The sequence below is a fragment of the Coffea arabica genome, chromosome 11c, assembly GCF_036785885.1.
Source record: "Coffea arabica cultivar ET-39 chromosome 11c, Coffea Arabica ET-39 HiFi, whole genome shotgun sequence".
In the NCBI taxonomy this organism is placed as follows: Eukaryota; Viridiplantae; Streptophyta; class Magnoliopsida; order Gentianales; family Rubiaceae; genus Coffea; species Coffea arabica.
Window position 1 is genome coordinate 29,543,261 of NC_092330.1, and position 20,677 is coordinate 29,563,937.

Consider the following 20,677-nt stretch of genomic DNA (forward strand, 5'->3'; position numbering starts at 1 on the left):
TCTATCTCAAATATTCATACATTCCCCAAAATACAACAAAAGATTTAAGATCCAGATGACTTCCAATTCTAATCAAGCACTAGCGCGAGTACAATTCACAAAAATTAAAAACTAATGACGCTAGCCTGTACCAGCCTCACGCCCACGCTCGTACCCCCTGTAAGGAAAACAAAATTAATAGGGTGAGTCAAAACTCAGTGAGGTTCCAAAACTTCATGCAAACCCAAGTAACGAATTAACCGTTGTATAAAACTTGAAATTTTAAGTTAGCGAGCATAGGAGTTCATAAAAATGAGCAATAACACTTCAAATAACAAATCATTAGATATCCAACAATTTCAGGTAAAAGGATACAGTAACTTTTGCGAGTTAACTCCGCCATAGCTTCACCAAGTGGCAGTTGACACTCCGTCAACTTTCAAGTAGAGTAACCAGTCCAGTAGATCACCACTTAACTCCAAACTCCATCCATCAATCAACCCCCTACTAGGTCCGATCTTCAAATTAACTCCAAATTAATAGTGATAGTAATACTCGAGTATACCAAATCCAGTGGACCATATCCAAAGGATTACACAATATATAGTACCTATGGTTCGCCAGTCTCCTCGATCAAGCCCTTACTGGCTCGATTCAACTGACTAACCAATAGAGTTAGGATCTCAGGCAGTATTCAAGTCATGCACATATATATATATATATATATATATATATATATATATATATATCAAACCATTTGTAACCAATGCACAGTAATAAGTCACATTAAGGCAAGTGCGATAAAGTACACCCTTGCCCTATCAAACAAGTTAAGTACCGTCCAATCACGTTAACAAAGCAATCCATTCAAGTAATAAGTTCAAACATGCATTTGGAAATACTCACCAATGATTTATTTGTTTCCAAAATCAAGCTCAGGTTCAACTCCCTGACTGGATTCCAAATCTGCGATAAAATACCGTTTAACAATTTGCAATCAATTAGGGTTCAAAATATAGGAGTTTCATTTAAAGAAAACCAAGTAAATAGAACGCATTTAAATAGTACTCATTTTACTTATCAAATCTTAGAAAATTCATGCTCGCTCTTTTGATTTCGATAAGAAAGTGTTTAAAACTTTTAACTTTGCAACCTGGTAAAAGAAACTAGGAAATCGTGTTTAAAGTGGTCGCTACTTTGTCTTTGAAAAATATACACTTTTGAGCAAAATTTTCGCTTATAAGTCACCCACAAGGTCAACCTGAGCATCCCTATATAACTAAGTCCCAAATCGCTCACAGGTCACACACTTATTTCTGTTTTCACTCACTTATCCCACGAAAGAAAAATCCTCAAGGGAGGTAAATGTAATTAACCCAGCAAACAATCATCAGAATACCAAAGATGGAAAATTTCTAATAAAGCTGGAATTTCCTCTTTTAAAGCTAAAATGTCACAATAAGGCTACTAATCACCTCACAAATCCATATCCAAGCTCAATACCAACATATTATAGATAAACATCATAAATCAAAGCTGAAAAATCACAAACCCTAGCTGAAATTTCACCAATCTTCACCAAAATTCCAAGTTTCAAGTCATCTTCACCATAACTTGCAAGAATAAGAAAGAAAAAGGAAGTTGTTCATCTTATACCTTCTTGAAGAAAGTGAAGAACCAAGGCTTTCCCTCCAAAAAACTCTCCACTCCAAGCTTCCTAGCTCCCTTGGTGCTAGTTTGTTCGGTTTAGTTTTGTGATTCCAACTTAGACAAGGCAAGAATCAAGGTGGAAATGGAAGTTTTCTCCTCTCTTTTCCTCTTCAAACTCACGGCCAAGATGAAGAAAAAAGTGAAGGAAAATTGATCCAAAGAAAGATAAGAAGATAGGAAAATTTCTTGGTCAAACTTGCTTGGATCATTGACACTTGTTAAGCCAAGATTTCTCTTCTTTTTTTTCTTTTCTTTCCTTTCCTTTGGTCAATATTTTCGGCCAGCTTAGGGTTAGATTAGGGAATGATTAAATGAGATAAAAACAAGGAGATTAGGGTAAGAAAGTATTGATCAAGTGATGTACTCAACCGGTGACAAATGGTGCACGTCAGTTCAAGCCTATTTTCCTCAACTCTCTTGTACTTTGTCTTAACTTATTATTAGTACTTCTAATCACGCACTTCCGCTTACCTAATACTCGCTCTTATCCACTAATTTTAGTACACACACCTCACTAACTGATCATACTATCAAAATGCACAAAAATCCTAACTTACTTTAACTATAAAAGTAAAAGTAAAACTGTCGATTCTATTATTTATTATAACTATTAAGAGAGCAAATTAGTAGTAAAAGGAATTATAAATTAATTTATTCAAAATAAAAGAGGATTATAAGAAAATACAAGCAAATTTTCAAGTTCTCACACATACGATTCAGGTGAAATCAAATAGATATATACATGGATTTAAAAATAGAAATCTATTCGTACACATAATCAATGAAGGATGAAAAAATTTATTTTGTGAAATGTAAGGGACATAAAAAAAACTTATTTTATGAAATGTGAGGAACTATGGATCGAATTATGTAAATTTTGATTTGATAATTTTGCCCTTAAAAAATGATTACGTGCACGTGGTATATTCCGGCCAAAACTGGTCCAAAATCTAGGTAGGGATCAAATTTGACTAAAGTGAATTTGTAAGGGATAAAAAATTACACTTTTAAAATTGAGGGACAAAAGGTCATTTTGCAAAATGTGATGGATGTTTTGGATGATTTTTCCTTTCAATTATTGAAAAATCATTCAATTTGAGATCCAAATTAGGAATGATAACGGAGCGGGTGCCTGTATCGTCCCACAAGACAGTAATAGGGTGCAGGTGGAACGAGGGAAAGGGTATTTCCATCCCCGCCACTAAAATAAATGAAAAAAAAGTAAATATTTATATGTAGTTTTATATCTATATACATATACACATTATAACTACACATCAATAATATATGCATATATATATTATAATTTGAGAAATAAAAATATCATAAGTTTTATGATAAAATGATGATGTGGCTATTTTTAGTTTATTTGAAGTTTTTTACATATTGAAAGTTGTTTACCAGAAAATAAAAACAAATATGATGATTATAGGTTTAGAATTGCTATTAAATGTGGAGAAATGAATTAAAAAGATCAAAATGATTTTTATCCTCAATTTCACACTGAGTATTTTGCTAAAATTCTGGAGAAATTATTTACAAGATTGCTATTGAAATAATTTACAATATTGTTATTGATGTTATATATGCAGACAAATAATGTCAAAATAAAATTTATAATTAATCAACCACAGGGCACCCGCAGGGCATAGGACCAGGGTAAGGAAAGTATGAGATTTTAGAATATGCGGTAGCAAGAAAAAATTTTAGAACATCGGGTGGGGGAGGGGGGAGGGATCCTCTCCTCACCTCTGCCCCATTGTCATCTCCGGTACAAGTAATACGAATGCTGCAAATTCACTGAAGAAGGATTTATCTGACCTCCCAAGCGATTGTTACTATAATTTGCATATTAATTTGTGTCAACATAGCCTTTTTCAGGATCAAGGAAAGGCCATTATATAGATCAAGTTTCACCACATGGCCTATATGCAGCTAACTCCTTCGCATGAACAACAATCTTCTCCTTTCCATGATGACAAATGATTTCATTTATCAATTAGGTTTAATCTAAACTCGAGAAAAGCGCTCCCAATCAATGCAGCTAATATTTGAATAAGCTTTATCGTTATAACAAAAATGTATTCCGCAGACGAAGAGAAGAAACTCAAGCAGTGGAAAGCTTCCACAGAGACGAGCCATGGCTGTTTTGAACAAAACAGAATGTAAGCTGGTATTTGCGTACGACTAATCCTAACAAGCCTTTCCCAATGTTTATCGATTATTTTCTAAAAGGCCGTTTGTCTTTTATTGTCATCGACGATTATGCCGGGCATTCACACAAGGGGGACGCTTTCCAATTCAAGAAATACTTTGTTTTTTACATTGCACTGCATAGTTCAAATTCAAACTTGATAGTTAGACAACCGTGCATAGATAAACAAGTAGAAGATAGATTATAATATCTCAATCGGTTAATCATGGTCAATCTCCTTGCACTAATCATTATACCTTTTCTTTAGCATAATGCATAGTGATTACCTCAGATTGTTTCCCTACACCCCAACATGCATCAAAATTTTATCATCCAAGAAGCACATAATTTATCAAAGTACAGGATTAACCGTAATTCAATTATTACAAGCTGAACATCGGGATTATCAATTGAGATTTTGCCTGACAAACACGACTATCTTTTGGTATAGCAAAAGAAAACCAATTCAGGCAGGTACAGCACAGGAATCAGAAATAAACTGGTTGTCATGTAAAGACATTTTTGTCAAACAGAAATCATGTTTAGAACAAAGGTGAATGAAATATCCAGTAACCAAAGCTTGCAAGGTTATTTATCATTGTAGACCTTTTAAATCATACAGTTCTTTTACATCTTGATTCTAAGGCGACAATACTCCAACATTAAGCCTTGGTGGGAAATAAATCCAAGAAAGATCTTTGCTGGATAGGTTGCAAATATATTACAGAAAATCCTTTACTCAGATTTCTACTCCTTATATGGAAAGAATACACCTCAACATTGCAAATCAGAAGATCAAGACTAATTTAGAATTGTTTTATGCATATTACAATAAGGTTGGACAATAAACTTAAGCCAAAAGCACTAGACGTTTAAAGCCACCTTATACCAAGTGAAACTCAAAGTGTCGGACAGATGAGGCACATCGGGAGATCTCTAAAATCTAGTTAAGGTTTCTCAAATATTCAATCAAAGTTGTAACACCAACACCAGAGTCCTTAGTTTCCAATCTAGAATAACACCTCAGGCTCAGTCAAACTCCCAGTAAAGTTAACTTTACAAGTTTCAGGAAACTGCAATCCGGCCTGATCACAATCCGCTTTAGTAACATGAGGGCATGACCGTACATCAAGATATTTGAGAGAGTTGCACGACTTCAATAGATTGCCAATCCCTACTACCGTGATCTTTGGACAGTTACTAACCTTCAAAATCTTCAAATGAAGCTCGAAGAGTCCACCTCCAAGTCCCTGAAATGCAGCATCTGTCGCCTCTTCACAGCAACCTATATCAAGCATCTCAAGCTTCTTGCAATTTTGAAGTATGCACTCTATTGAAGAATCAGAAATGTTTAAGCACCAATCCATCCTAAGATTCTTAAGACTGTTGCTACAAGCAACTGCCAATTGCTTGAGGGACTCGTCAGATACGTTGCGGCAACCACCAATTATTAAATTCTGAAGATCCCCACAGAAGTTGGCCAAGGATAATATGGATGCATCTCCAACTTTATAGCAGTCCAACAACTTCAATGTCTTCAAAGAAGAACAAGCTTTAGAGACACTAGTTACCCCTATATCACCAACATTGCTGCATTTGTTTACATCTAAGTTCTTCAGCCTCCAACAGCCTTGAACAAGAAGCACAAGACCAGAATCGGTTATGCTTGAGCATCCTTGCAAACCCAATTCTTCTAGGTTATTGCAGTTGTCAGAAAGAGTTCTTAACAATGAATCCGTCACAAATCTGCAGCCAGAAAGATGTAAGACTCTCAGGTCACGACAGCCCTGAGCCACAGCAGACAACCCCTCGTCTCTTAGTTTCCTACAATATGAAACATCTAATGACTGCAGATAAGGGAGATTAGCAGCGATTGCTTTCATACCTATATCTGATATACCTGAAACACAAGAGAATAAGTTAAGCATTATAACAACAATCATATTACTCTTCAATGTTTAACAAAAGTTTGGATGTTTTGATGTTATTAACACCAAAAAGAGGAAGAAGGAAAGGAGCAGGAATGAGACAATGACAAAACAGCTTTCCCATTTTCCATTTGCACCATAAGGTTCATGATTAAGTAGAAAAAAGACTTTCGTTCCCAACAAGATCTCCGATAGCACAAATTGCCTAACTATCAGTATAAAGAAGCAAGGTTGCACTGGATCAATTCCAAATCCCTTATTCTCATTATATTTAACTGGCTAATTCTACTGTTTTAGACTGATTGATAGCCATATCCAAACATACATATTTGTGTGTGTATGCATCTACATTTCAACTACACCTATTTGATCGTAACAAATGCGAATAATGAATAACTAAGAAAAATAATTGGCATCACATTTAACAAGGCACATACCCAATGAAAGAAATTGCCAAAAGTTATCACCCATTTTCAGCAACTTTTTCCAGGAACTCAAGCATGTTTCCGTCAAATTATCGAATGCATTTTATAATCATTGAAACAACATTTTCCATGCATTAAGATAGGAACTTTATCATCATGCATTTATAATTTCAACTCAAATAATAATCTGAAATTCCCAATCAATTCAATAAGGGAAACACAAACTTATCTATAATTTTCAATTTCTTGACTGAAAATTTGGAATGATATTTTGGTATTCCAATAAAAGCTGAGATTTTCGCAGCATGCTTAGTATGACAACAAAAAAAATGAAATCATTAAATTAATTTTATCTATCACCTATAATAAGGAAAACAATTTACAACTGTATCACCACAACAAAAAGGAAAATTACAAATTTGAGTTAAAATTTTCAATGAATTTGTCAAAATTCAGGGAAAAAGGAATACCAAATTGAGGAAAACCATCATTTGTTCAGTTTTGTAAAAGTTTAAGAAAATCCTATTAAAAAAATTAAAGTCAGCAACTTCATGTTCCAGCAAATTCAGAACTTACACAAATAGAAAGGTCAAAAAATTAAAATTACCTTTACAATTCTGAAGAATGAGGATTCTGAGGCATGAGAAAGCCGTGGCAATTACGGAAAGATCAGAGTCAGTGACACCGGGGTAGAAAGACCTGGAAGTGGACTGAGAGAGATCAAGTTCGACCAAACGAGTGAACCGAGCCGCCATTCTCCGGAGCATGTGGGGTCCGGCCCGAGCACAAAGCTTGCGTCTTTCGGTGCTTTGCAAGTGAAGCCATCGTTTACAAACTAGTCCAAATATCTCCTTATCTTTGTCGTTTTCCAGCTTAAGTAAAATAGCCCGAAGCTCGTCATCGCCTAGGCTGTCATTTATGCACGGAATGGAGCCATTTTGATGTAAAAACCCGACATCGGCCCTACTGGTGGCAGAGAAGACGGCCATTGTGGTGAAGGCTGGGAATTAGTTCACTGTAACAGAGTAGCAAGAGTTTAATACGGCGTTCGAAAGAGTATGGGCAAAACTTCTAAAACACCGTTGAATGAGTGGTTGGTCACTCGATCAATTGGTGATAGCATTCGGTTGTCTCAATAATGTTGGGTAGTTTGGCTCAAGGTCCACATGCAAGCTATGATTAATTGATTAATTGATTATCCCTTTTTTCTTAGAGAGGGAACAAGCTGAGGGTTGCCAACTTATATAGCACATCCTTTATCCTTTACACACACTAGATTAATCAATTAATGAAGCTATGATTAATCAATTAATTAATTATCTCTTTCTACTTAGAGAAGGAAAAAGCTGATGCCTGCCAACTTCTATAGCACATCCTTTACATCCACTAGAAAATTTAGTTTGCTGGGGATGGGGTGAAATGCATACGCATGTAAACTTTAGAGACAACATAAAACTTTTTGAGAAGTTTTGGAAACTAATAGCTTTATATAAATAAATAAATATATGCATATAGGAATTTTAAAAATTTTCATAAGTTTTAAAAGGAGAAAGCATGATTTTCTAGAACTTGGGTAGCAAATAGTTAAATATATATAGGGAACTTTAAAACTTCTCAAAATTTTATGAGAGATAGTATGTAATTTCTTGAACTTGAAAGGCAGTGGCCCCTCTGTGCCTCCCCTTAGTCCATCCTTGCCAACATAGTGAGTACTGTTGAATTTGACTATATTTTGAACACACACAATGAGTTGTTGAGTGTATATGAATGGGATGGGCCAAAACACACAGTCTCACAACATTACTTTTCATATAAGATTAAGCAAGTTCTTCCAATTTTTGCATGCTTAACAAAATCTCTAGCACTACTTGGTAGTCTTTGAATCCATCAAATATGGAAAATAAACAAAATTATTTTGTTCTTGACATTATTTGTTGTTGATGGTATACTGTGTAGTATTAATATGTTAAATGTTTTAGCATGTTATACTCTTTCTAGATGTATAGACCTAAGCTTTCAATGATAAAGATATCTTGCCCCTTCAATTTAGTTGTATGATGGAGTTTTGTTGTGTTGAATGTTTTGATATATTCCCCTACTTTAATCTAACATTTTGCAAAATAACTTTACACAATATTCCAATTTTGACTAATTATACATTTTCAAAATAACTTCATACAATATTCAACTTTTGACTAATTATTCCAGTATTTTGACATACAAATTACGAAATACATGGAGCTCATGTGCTTCCTGGTGACTTTTAATTTAACAAATTAGATAATAGTTAATTATCCAAATAAATTATGCTAAAAAATATATACAGTTCTCATATGACACTAGTTCATATATTTTGCTCTCTGGAATTCCTCATTCTTTTCCAAGAAATAGTAATATGTTATGGTAAAACTTTTCAATATAGGATAGGTTTTTTTTTCTTTTTTTAATAGTAAAAAGTTTTATAATTATAAGAAAATAAATAATAGGTTGAGGGGAAAGGGTTGGATTGGATGGTAAGGGAGGAAAAGATTGTAAGTAGGAGGTCCTACAGGTTCAAGACCTCCCACTAAAACAAACAAAAAAAGATTTGGGACTCCCAAGAATAAGAAGGTTTCAGTTCAAATCTCCTTGCCCCCTCCCTATTTCTTTAATCCCACCCTTCTCCTACTGAAAAAATTTTTACAAACAATAAATAAATAGATAAATAACAAGAAGAACTTACTTAGGAAAAATATAATAGCACAAGAGGGAGATTGATGAAATTGAACATTCAAGGAGTAAAGTGAAAAGGAGATATTAACTTTGGAATAACCCATATATCTATATGCAAATTGTTACAGCAAACGCACGCAAGGCACAGATACTTGGTGCATGCTTGTGGCATATTGAGCTTACTATTTTTTAAATAAGATAACTATTCGTGGTACATTAATTCTTCATTTTTTGCTTTTTTCATCAAATGAGATGATACTTTGCATTCGTGGCGCTTCTCCAATATTATTGATTGTTATATAAATAGTGGGATACAATTTAATGCCTTCTGAATACACCACGTTATATAGAAGGAAGACATCAAGGTTTTTAGTGATGAAGACAAGTGGGAGAAATTGAAATCATTCATACCTTTTCAAAAGCAACCAAGCTAAAGATCTTTCTTTGTCTGTGAAATTATGGACACCAACGGCATCAAAATATTGTCTGAAGAACCACAAAACCAAGAAATTGAAACATAAGTTCCAGCTTTCAGAAGTCCTTAAAGATGTTACACGATGAACTATGCAAAGTAAGCAAAAAAAGGACTTGGTAGATTGATTCCTCACCATTCTTGGGCATAATTCCTCAACGGACAAGTCCTGCATAAAACAGGCAGCAATAGACATTAGTATCCTCAACTCAAATCTTCTTTTTAAGAAGCCAAGGAGGCCTTGGTCTAGAGGCCAAGGTTGAGGATCCAGAAATTAGAGTACTTGAGTTCCAATCTTGCCTTTCCCTTCTCAAGTTAGCTAAAATGGGAAAGCTCTAAACACAAAGTTTTTAAACTTCATAGGTGAGATGTGTGGAAAGAAAAAAATCCAAAGTAAATAAAATGGAAAAATAAACTAAGAGCTCAAGAAAAGCCAAAAGAAAAATCTCAAGAAGAAATGAGAAAAGGGAAATATATCATTTAAGGTATAGATGACGAATGCAATTTAAAAGTGATTCTTTTAACTACTACCTTAAAAAATTCTTGCAACGTTGCCATCATTCAAGAGTATAACGAATATACCATAGCAAAAAGGAAAAAAACGAATTTCTAGCAGCTGTTCTTAGAAAGCATCAAAATCAAATAAAGCATCCATAAGAACAAATGCAGCGAGATATGAAGCAAAGCTTTTTTTGATAGATATGAAAATTATATGATTTTATCACAAAACATCATTCTGTTCAAATACATCCATTTATCTTGGTCGTTGGCATTTTGTGCACTTAACTGCTGATGCTCAATATTGCCCATCCCTTGAAATTCAACTTTTACCAGGATGCTTGCCAACTGTCCAAGTAAATGTTGCAACAGGGATGGACATACTTGAAGTTTACCTATATACTTGGACATACTTGAAGTTTACCTATATACCTGGACATTTACTGTCCAAGTAAATGTTGCAACAGGGATGGACATACTTGAAGTTTACCTATATACTTGGTATTGCTTAGGCAGTCAAAAGCATATAATGAAACAAGCATCATGGTAATATTTCCATTTTTTTCTGCTCTAAAAAAAATAAGAGTTACCTTGTTTTAAACCTTAATAACTTCTAGAAACCCTTTGTGCTTGCAGAGAGCCTCAAACTATTGTGTAAAACCCAAGACTTTCTTAATTTTCCTTCATGTTTCAAAGGTTTAGTTCCGATAACTTTTTCTATCAACTGAACAATAAACGTGGCCAAGCAAAGATTGTCAAAAACCAAGATTCCAGCAAGATAATTGCGAGGAAAAACAGAAGAAGAAGAAGAAGAAGAAGAATCTAACAAATAAATTGAAAGAACATATATGCAAACATTAGGGGAAAAAAAAGAGAACAAAACATGATAAAACAGCAGAATTCTTAAGGATGTTAGCACAAAAAACACATTAGAGTGATTTGTTTATCTCCCATTTCACTATGCAAGAGTATCAATGCCAGAGATAATGAAATAATTCGTGAGGTTACGAGCCATATATTAGTACATACCTGGTCCAAAAGTTTCACAATAAAACTTGGTTTTGGAAGATGAATTCAATCTATTTGACAAATATAGCAAGTCAAATTGTATCAATTAGCTACTTTTACCCATGAAATTTAATCTTTTAACCTTTTAAATGAAAAAATAAATAAAACTTATCACACAAATCAATTGAAAATGTGACGAAAGCAAAATTTAGAAGCTTTAAATAATATATAGGTAAAAAAAAAAATTAAGATTGGCCTAAACTGGAATCAGCAACCATAGCTATGAGAAACATACCCTTGATCAATTGCAAAACAGAAGATGTATTTAGCAAATACATTGAAAAGAAAAAAGAACAGGATAAGGAAAAAGTTGAAACACTAAAAGAATTGCTATCCTTCCCAAACTTATGTTTACCATCTAAAAATCTACAATGCCCAAGTAGCAATGTTTGAGACCATGCCTTAGCTGCCGTGCACAAATAAACTTGTGACAAACAGGGCATGCTTATTCACCTTTAGTACTCTACCTTGACAGCATTGCATATCCTAGAAAATTACTAATTGTCCACATCGATGCCACATACAACTGAAAATTCTATTTTTTGATGCATCATAAGTTTGAAGACCTACATCCCACAACTCAATCAGCTCTTCAGTCAGAAGCTGTAGATATATATATCAATGTTATTTTCAGGAGAATACGGTCCAAGTATCAACAATGATAACATGAAATATGGTTGTTTCATGCACATCCATGGAGGTAAATTGTAAGGCATCAAGACCACGGGCCTAGTACTGTGTGAAGGATTCATGTTTCTAAATTGATTAAATTCAACAGATGCTAACCCCAATCTGACATTTTGACAATCTTTAGCAAATTCTAGATCTTGATGGTCAAGAGTTTGCCAATTTATGAATATAATAAGTCCTGTATTGTACTTTTCACTTTTTCTTGAAAAATTCATCCAACTCTTATTATACTCCAATAAGTTTCAGAAAAAATGAAAATTTGTAACATATTAGAAAACTATTGCATACTTGCATCACAAACATGTCGGCATATGATGTAATAGTCATAGATATCAATTTCACTAATCATTCTTAGACAATAAAGAATAACTAAGTTTGTATGGAGTACTAGCCAAACTGAAAATTTGAGCTCCTTCCAATATTACCAAGAAGCTTTACCTTCTAATCTAATTGATTGAAAAGAAAATGCACAAAATCATATTATAGATCGATAACTAAACGAAAGAGTTTCATAAACATAAACATTTATAAGCAATTTCCAGTACCACTATATATAGTTCAATCTCCAAAAAATTGAATTATCATCTTGAGGTATAATGGGTGTACATAAAAGAAAAAGCAAAAAAAAAAGAAATTACACAAGTACAGCAAGTGGCATTTTAACAATCATCATGTATGTAGTTATCCATAACAAATGAGAACATATATTAATTACCATATCCTTGCTTTAGTTATAGAGCAACTCTTAATTTAATTCTTCTTGCTACTAACTTTTCAAGTTCTACTAATTCTTTTTCTGCTCACCTTTCTTTTCTATTTTAACTTAAAGCAGCTTTGATATATGCTATGTATGTAAGATGCACTTTGCATTAGAATCCTACAGGCAGAGCATTCTATATCAAGTTCAATACCAATAATGCAAATGTTAACAAGTCAAAAACCAAGTTAACACCTCAACAAGTAGCTACTTGCACATTTTCCAAAGGGTGGAAATCAAGCGCTATTGTGGCATCAATAAAAGACTACAGGCTCTAATTAAGCTTTACACTGACCACAAGACCATAGGACCATAAAATTTTAAGATTTGGGGTTTTTAGATGAATTTGAATTCTAAGGTTTTCATAAATATTATATATGTTTAGATGTAGGCTTGACATAAGTAATAACCAATCAAGAAGCTCATAATCTAACAAAATTACATAATATCATTTTATTACCGTTTCAAATATGTTCAAGAACTAAATAGGAACCTTCCACTGAAAATGCACAAGGATTCTATATTTAAATAGACTTTTCATAGACCCATTTCTTATGTTGTGTAAACAAATTGAACTAATAACAATTCTTTAATCTTAAACAAAGATATCAATATTGGTAATTGCTAAAAACCAAATCAACTACTAAGCTTCTTGGTAAATCCACTAGACACACTTAAAGACATCATTAGCAAGAAACCTGGTTCCTTTGAAAATGTATAAGGATTGCATACATGAATAGACTTTTTATTGACCCATTTCTTTATATTGCGTAAACGAATAGAACTAACAACAATTCTTCAATCTTAAACAAAGATATCAATATTGGTATCGACAATTGCTAAAAACCAAATAACTACTATGTTTCTAGGCAAATCCACTAGCCACACTTATAGTCTTTATTAGCATTTCGCAAATTACCAAATGAGAAAGCGTTGTAGAATCAGCACATATTTAACATACATGTGAACCAAAAAATTCTCAAGAAGCTTGCAAATGGAATACCTAGCAAGTAACCTTAGCCCCCTTTTTTTCTCATCTAAGAATCAAATTTAATTTACTAATAATCAGTTTTTATTTGAGAGGAACACAATCGAAATTAAAAATAAAGCAAATAAAAATCAGAAACATGACGATGCCAATTAATTTTAACATGAACTTACATATTAGGGATGGGTGGGAAAGGACTAATAGTGAGACCGTCGAAGCTGATTAAATATTCCGAAAGTGAGGGTTGAGAGAAATACAAAGAGGACAAGAAAATTCTCCACAAAAATTTGATCCTTTGTAACGAAGAGAGGGAATTGAGGTGATGAAGTAAGGTTCAGAGTAAAGGCTGGCTAAATTTTGCAATTGATGGGAAAATTTTAACCCATTATAATCACTAGAAAAAGGGGAAGCTAGGTTAGATTAAGAGAGAAGAGTGGGAGAGGAATAAAACCTATTAAAATTTTTAGCTAACCTATTGCCCAGTCTAGGGATGTAATCGAGCCAAGTCAAGCTCGAGTATTGTTATACTCGAACTCGACTCGACTCGACTCATTTATCCCTAGGCTCGAGCTCGATCGAGTACAAAAAATCGATACTCGAACTTGATTCGAGGAACTCGTTTTAAGCTCGAGACTCGACTCGATAAGGCTCGACCTTTAGTCAAGCCTTATCAAGTCGAGTCCAATCAAGCTTTTTGACTCGACTCGACCAAAAAATGAGGCATATAATCAAGGTGATGTTTTGGGAAGATCCACAGGCAAGCAAGTAACTATCAGTTGGAGTAAATGAGGCATAAAATCCATGATTCATCGATACAAATACAACCAAACGTATCCACATTCTACCTCCCACAGTTAGCATCTTTAACACCCCTAAGTCCTGCGAAAGTACCCAAACTAACCAAAATTCCCCACAAAATTCCAAAACACAGCAAAACATGAGCTGAGCCACCAGATTGAGAGACAAACAATTATCTCAAACAGCCACAATATCCCAACTACCTCAAGCTCAATTCAAGAAACCAATGCCAAGATCTATCCAGAAATTCCTTTTCCCCACAAATATCACTAATTACTAACTAAAGAAAGCTGATTTAAACAAGAACATGTCAGAAAAATAAATTCCTGGTTCAGAAATGGTTTGTCTTCTAATCTTGAGCAACTCGTTGAATGTCTAGTGCCACTTTGCATTTTCTTGACAAAGATTCTGCCCGACTGGATTCGAAAGACATGAAGGTGGTAAGACATCCAAAACAACAAAGTATGGTCTAAGAAGGAGCAGAAAAAGAAAAAGAATAAGCAATGAGAGGCATAGATGGAAAATTTCTGGAAAAAGAAAAGAAAAATCAGCAAAGAAATTCTTACACTTTTATAAATAACATTAATAAACTTGTCAATTCATAAGAATGAGAGGCATAGATGGAAAATTGAAGATAAGAAAAGAAAAAAATTATTCCATCAACTATCTGAGAAATTAATAGAACAAAGGAAACAGACCATGCGGGACAAGTATAGCAGGTTACACAAAATAATTAATCACAAAAATTGGCTTAAACTTATTTGCATGTATTGAATTAACTCTTAATCTAGACCTAATGTAGGTTCATTCCAACAGTCTGGTAGACCTGAAGATCAACCATAATATCCAGAAAACAGGGGCCCTTGCAGGCTGGTATCTTTTGTTTTAGTGTTCCTTCCAAAGTTTTTTGCTTCCATAAATGTTGTTACATAACTAAAGCAGCAGTATAGTACCATTCCACTAATATGATGCATATCAAGACCACTATCCAAGAGCCCCTCGGCGAAGTTAGCCAATGAGTAATTTAATGAAGACAACCAGGAAAGAATCACAACCAATGCAAAAGATTTTTGCACTCGCAACTCTTGTCTCATTGCATGTTACACCAGATGACCGAAAATTTTCCAGAAATTAATTGGTTTAGCAATTGTACAAAACTGTGCTCCAGCACTATTGCCACGAAAAGTACATTCTGGAATCAACTTTATAAGAACTTTGACCTCAAACACAACATAAAGAAATACTTCAAATACACAATAAACATGTCAAAATTGCAAAGTTCCAGTTCCAGTTCCAGTGTTACAGATGCATGAATCAGGGTCCCAGTTCCAGTGGCTCATAATTGCAATGGATACCAGAAGAGCTGCGGCGAAAATTACCAAGACACCAACTTTAAGTCTTTAACAAACTCAAAGCCCAAAATATTTGTCAGGGGGCATCACAATATGATTGGAGTAACCAGATGCGGTAATCAATTAGACTACATTAGAGCAGAGGCAGACATACCAGTAACCAGATGCGGCGAGCTCACTCTGTAGCGATGGCGATGGAGTTTGACAGATGCGGCGAGCAACAGCGTCGGCGACGAACGAGAGACTGAGAGTAACTGAGAATCGGAGATAGGGTTTAGATCTAAATCACTCAGAGTCAGTGGTTGGTAGGGATGTACCTCGAACAGAAAGTGAATTTCTTCTCAACTTTCTTCGTATTCGAACAGAGAAGAAAGTCTGGAAATTTGCACAATTTTTTGATACACTTTCGTCTTTTCTTCCGTTTTTTAGACATTTTTTCTATTTAGGTCTTTTTACAATTATGTTATTCCTTTTTTATCATTATGAAATTTTATTATAAAAAAGAGTTTATTGTAAATTCCGTAAAACTTATACCCATAATAGTCATTTTATAATTATAATACATATATATTATTTAAATACCTCGACGAGTAGCTCGATAAGACTCGAGCATCAAAATATTGACTTGAAACTCGACTCGATTCACAATCGAGTAGCTCGAGACTCGGATCGAATTCGATCAATCTGAGTTCAAGTCAAGCCATTGACCGAACTACTCGCGAACTACTCGATTACGGCTCGGCTCGCTTATATCCCTATTGCCCACTATAAGACTCGAGTCTTACTAGCAGCAATCTTAAAACTATTTTTGCAATGTTCACAAAAGAGTCAAAAACTGCTGGTTTACAGTCTAACTGGTTTTTCACGGTTCGTCCGGATCATCCGATTTTTAGCAGTTAGCTTCAGACCGAACCGATAACATGTCCGATTCGCGGTCCAACCGGTCGAACTAGCCAGTCCCATCTGGTTTTGAAAACATTGATTTAAATATAGAATCCTTATGCATTTTCAGTGGAAGGTTCCTACTTAGTTCTTGAACATATTTGAAACGGTAATAAAATGACATTATGTAATTTTGTTAGATTATGAGCTTCTTGATTGATTATTACTTATGTCAAGCCTACATCTAAACATATATAATATTTATGAAAACCGTAGAATTCAAATTCATCTAAAAACCCCAAATCTTAAAATTTTATGGTCCTATGGTCTTGTGGTCAGTGTAAAGCTTAATTAGAGCCTGTAGTCTTTTATTGATGCCACAATAGCACTTGATTTCCACCCTTTGGAAAATGTGCAAGTAGCTACTTGTTGAGGTGTCAACTTGGTATTTGACTTGTTAACATTTGCATTATTGGTATTGAACTTGATATAGAATGCTCTGCCTGTAGGATTCTAATGCAAAGTGCATCTTACATACATAGCATATATCAAAGCTGCTTTAAGTTAAAATAGAAAAGAAAGGTGAGCAGAAAAAGAATTAGTAGAACTTGAAAAGTTAGTAGCAAGAAGAATTAAATTAAGAGTTGCTCTATAACTAAAGCAAGGATATGGTAATTAATATATGTTCTCATTTGTTATGGATAACTACATACATGATGATTGTTAAAATGCCACTTGCTGTACTTGTGTAATTTCTTTTTTTTTTTTTTTGCTTTTTCTTTTATGTACACCCGTTATACCTCAAGATGATAATTCAATTTTTTGGAGATTGAACTATATATAGTGGTACTGGAAATTGCTTATAAATGTTTATGTTTTATGAAACTCTTTCGTGTCGACCTATAATATGATTTTGTGCATTTTCTTTTCAATCAATCAGATTAGAAGGTAAAGCTTCTTGGTAATATTGGAAGGAGCTCAAATTTTCAGTTCGGCTAGTACTCCATACAAACTTAGTTGTCCTTTATTGTCTAAGAATGATTAGTGAAATTGATATCTATGACTATTACATCATATGCCGACATGTTTTTGATGCAAGTACGCAATAGTTTTCTAATATGTTACAAAATTTTAATTTTTTCTGAAACTTATTGGTGTACAATAAGAGTTGGATGATTTTTTCACGAAAAAGTGAAAAGTACAATACAGGACTTATTATATTCATAAATTGGCAAACTCTTGACCATCAAGATCCAGAATTTGCTAAAGATTGTCGAAATGTCAGATTGGGGTTAGCATCAGTTGAATTTAATCAATTTAGAAACATGAATCCTTCACACAGTACTAGGCCCGTGGTCTTGGTGCCTTACAATTTACCTCCATGGATGTGCATGAAACAACCATATTTCATGTTATCATTGTTGATACTTGGACTGTATTCTCCTGAAAATAACATTGATATATATATCTACAACTTCTGATTGAAGAGCTGATTGAGTTGTGGGATGTAGGTCTTCAAACTTATGATGCATCAAAAAATAGAATTTTCAGTTGTATGTGGCATTGATGTGGACAATTAGTAATTTTCTAGGATATGCAATGCTGTCAAGTAGAGTACTAAAGGTGAATAAGCATGCCCTGTTTGTCACAAGTTTATTCGTGCACGGCAGCTAAGGCATGGTCTCAAACATTGCTACTTGGGCATTGTAGATTTTTAGATGGTAAACATAAGTTTGGGACGGATAGCAATTCTTTTAATGTTTCAACTTTTTCCTTATCCTGTTCTTTTTTCTTTTCAATGTATTTGCTAAATACATCTTCTGTTTTGCAATTGATCAAGGGTATGTTTCTCATAGCTATGGTTGCTGATTCCAGTTTAGGCCAATCTTTTTTTTTTTTTTTACCTATATATTATTTAAAGCTTCTAAATTTTGCTTTCGTCACATTTTCAATTGATTTGTGTGATAAGTTTTATTTTTTTTTTCATTTAAAAGGTTAAACGATTAAATTTCATGGGTAAAAGTAGCTAATTGATACAATTTGACTTGCTATATTTGTCAAATAGATTGAATTCATCTTCCAAAACCAAGTTTTATTGTGAAACTTTTGGACCAGGTAACCTCACGAATTATTTCATTATCTCTGGCATTGATACTCTTGCATAGTGAAATAGGAGATAAACAAATCACTCTAATGTGTTTTTTGTGCTAACATCCTTAAGAATTCTGTTGTTTTATCATGTTTTGTCCTCTTTTTTTTCCCCTAATGTTTGCATATATGTTCTTTCAATTTATTTGTTAGATTCTTCTTCTGTTTTTCCTCGCAATTATCCTGCTGGAATCTTGGTTTTTGACAATCTTTGCTTGGCCACGTTTATTGTTCAGTTGATAGAAAAAGTTATCGGAACTAAACCTTTGAAACATGAAAGAAAATTAAGAAAGTCTTGGGTTTTACACTATAGTTTGAGGCTCTCTGCAAGCACAAAGGATTTCTGGAAGTTATTAAGGTTTAAAACAAGGTAACTCCTATTTTTTTCAGAGCAGAAAAAAATGGAAATATTACCATGATGCTTGTTTCATTATATGCTTTTGACTGCCTAAGCAATACCAAGTATATAGGTAAACTTCAAGTATGTCCATCCCTGTTGCAACATTTACTTGGACAGTAAATGTCCAAGTATATGGGTAAACTTCAAGTATGTCCATCCCTGTTGCAACATTTACTTAGACAGTTGGCAAGCATCGGCAGTTAAGTACACAAAATGCCCACGGCCAAGATAAATGGATGTATTTGAACAGAATGATGTTTTGTGATAAAATCATATAATTTTCTTATCTATCAAAAAAAGCTTCGCTTCGTAACTCGCTGCATTTTTTCTTATGGATGCTTTATTTGATTTTGATGCTTTCTAAGAACAGCTGCTACCAATTTGCCCTTTTTTTCCTTTTGCTATGGTATATTCTTTATACTCTCGAATGATGGCAACGTTGCAAGAATTTCTTAAGGTAGTAGTTGAAGAATCAACTTTTAATTACATTCGTCATCTACACCTTAAATGATATGTTTCCCTTTTCTCATTTCTTCCTGAGATTTTTCTTTTGGCTTTTCTTAAGCTCTTAGTTTATTTTCCTTTTTTATTTACTTTGGGTTTTTTTTATCTCCATACATCTCACCTGTGGAGTTTAAAATTTTCCCTTTTCTTTCCATACATCTCAAGGGTGGGGATTGTTTTGCTGTTAGTTTGATTTCTCTTTGGCTCAATGTCATATATTCCCTCCTCTTCTGCTCAATAACTACATGAACTATTATTATGAGCAATTGATGAAGTTCTTGTGATTTTGTGTTTTTCTCTCTCTATCAATCTTTTCTTGCCTTTTAAAAGATTTTAATTTCTTCAAATAAAAAGAAGAGAGCCAAACCAAATACTTGGTTAATTGGTCAATTGTTAGGAGACGTGACTCGCTACTCCATGGTGAACTCTTTGGAAGTCTAGCAAAAGCTTTCTTTAGTTAATACTTTATGTTCTTGTCTGTACATACAAGGAAAAAGCAAAAGTTAGACCGGATAAAAAAGAAGCAACCTCACCTAAGGCTCATGTAATTCGTGGATAAACGTCACGATTCTCAGAGTCATTCAAGTTTGGTGGATGAACCTCACCTAAGGAATTTTCCAAACATTATTGTTCTCAATTGACTCATCACCATCATAATTATCATCATATAAGTTTTCATCAGAGGTGATCCAGTAGTAGTCACTCTCACTGCTACTGCTACCATAACCACCGTCATCGTCATCTTCGTCTTCATCATCATCTCCTTCTTAATGTTGTTTCTTGGAAACCACATTTTTAAGTGGCCATTGTGCCTTAAACAACACATTGTACCTCGACCAGGAACAATCACCTCTTCCCCCAAAAAAACATGGCATTATTCATGTCAAGCATATCCCAAAAGGAATAAAAAGGAGAGTTGGCTTATGAACGGTAGTCATGGTCGCTTATGGACACCTGGACTAGGTGGCTGAATATGGAATATCAGGTCAACATTTGATTTGTTAGGACTAGGACTGAGTTGGGATGTGCGGCTGGTAGGTGATGTGGCAATGTGATTTTACTAGCTAACCCTTATCTCCCAATTTTACCCTTTAACTAGTTATTGATGTGAGCTTGTAGGCCTGGCTATTGGGTCTTTTCATAATGTTACAGTTGGATGCTAGATTGAGATC

The 20,677-nt window shown here is 34.1% G+C and overlaps 1 protein-coding gene and 1 long non-coding RNA gene across 3 annotated transcripts; both read right to left on the reverse strand.

The window, feature by feature from the left end:
* On the reverse strand, nucleotides 1-1,803 carry LOC140016730 (uncharacterized). Its single transcript, XR_011822936.1, has 3 exons — nucleotides 1,636-1,803; nucleotides 886-945; nucleotides 1-157 (listed from the first exon to the last, which is right to left on the reverse strand). It is a non-coding gene; the product is annotated as an uncharacterized lncRNA (long non-coding RNA).
* Nucleotides 1,804-4,552: 2,749 nt separating this feature from the next.
* On the reverse strand, nucleotides 4,553-15,978 carry LOC140016751 (uncharacterized). 2 transcript variants are annotated; one of them, XM_072070449.1, is made up of 5 exons: nucleotides 15,726-15,978; nucleotides 9,557-9,589; nucleotides 9,360-9,434; nucleotides 6,844-7,251; nucleotides 4,553-5,783 (listed from the first exon to the last, which is right to left on the reverse strand). In XM_072070449.1, the coding sequence occupies exons 4-5, from the start codon at nucleotides 7,223-7,225 to the stop codon at nucleotides 4,894-4,896; spliced, it is 1,272 nt and encodes a 423-aa protein (XP_071926550.1). In that variant the 5' UTR covers nucleotides 7,226-7,251; nucleotides 9,360-9,434; nucleotides 9,557-9,589; nucleotides 15,726-15,978; the 3' UTR covers nucleotides 4,553-4,893. The 2 variants fall into 2 exon arrangements, with proteins under 2 accessions (XP_071926550.1, XP_071926551.1); XM_072070450.1 differs by having other exon boundaries at nucleotides 9,557-14,635.
* Between the last annotated feature and the right edge of the window lie 4,699 nt (nucleotides 15,979-20,677).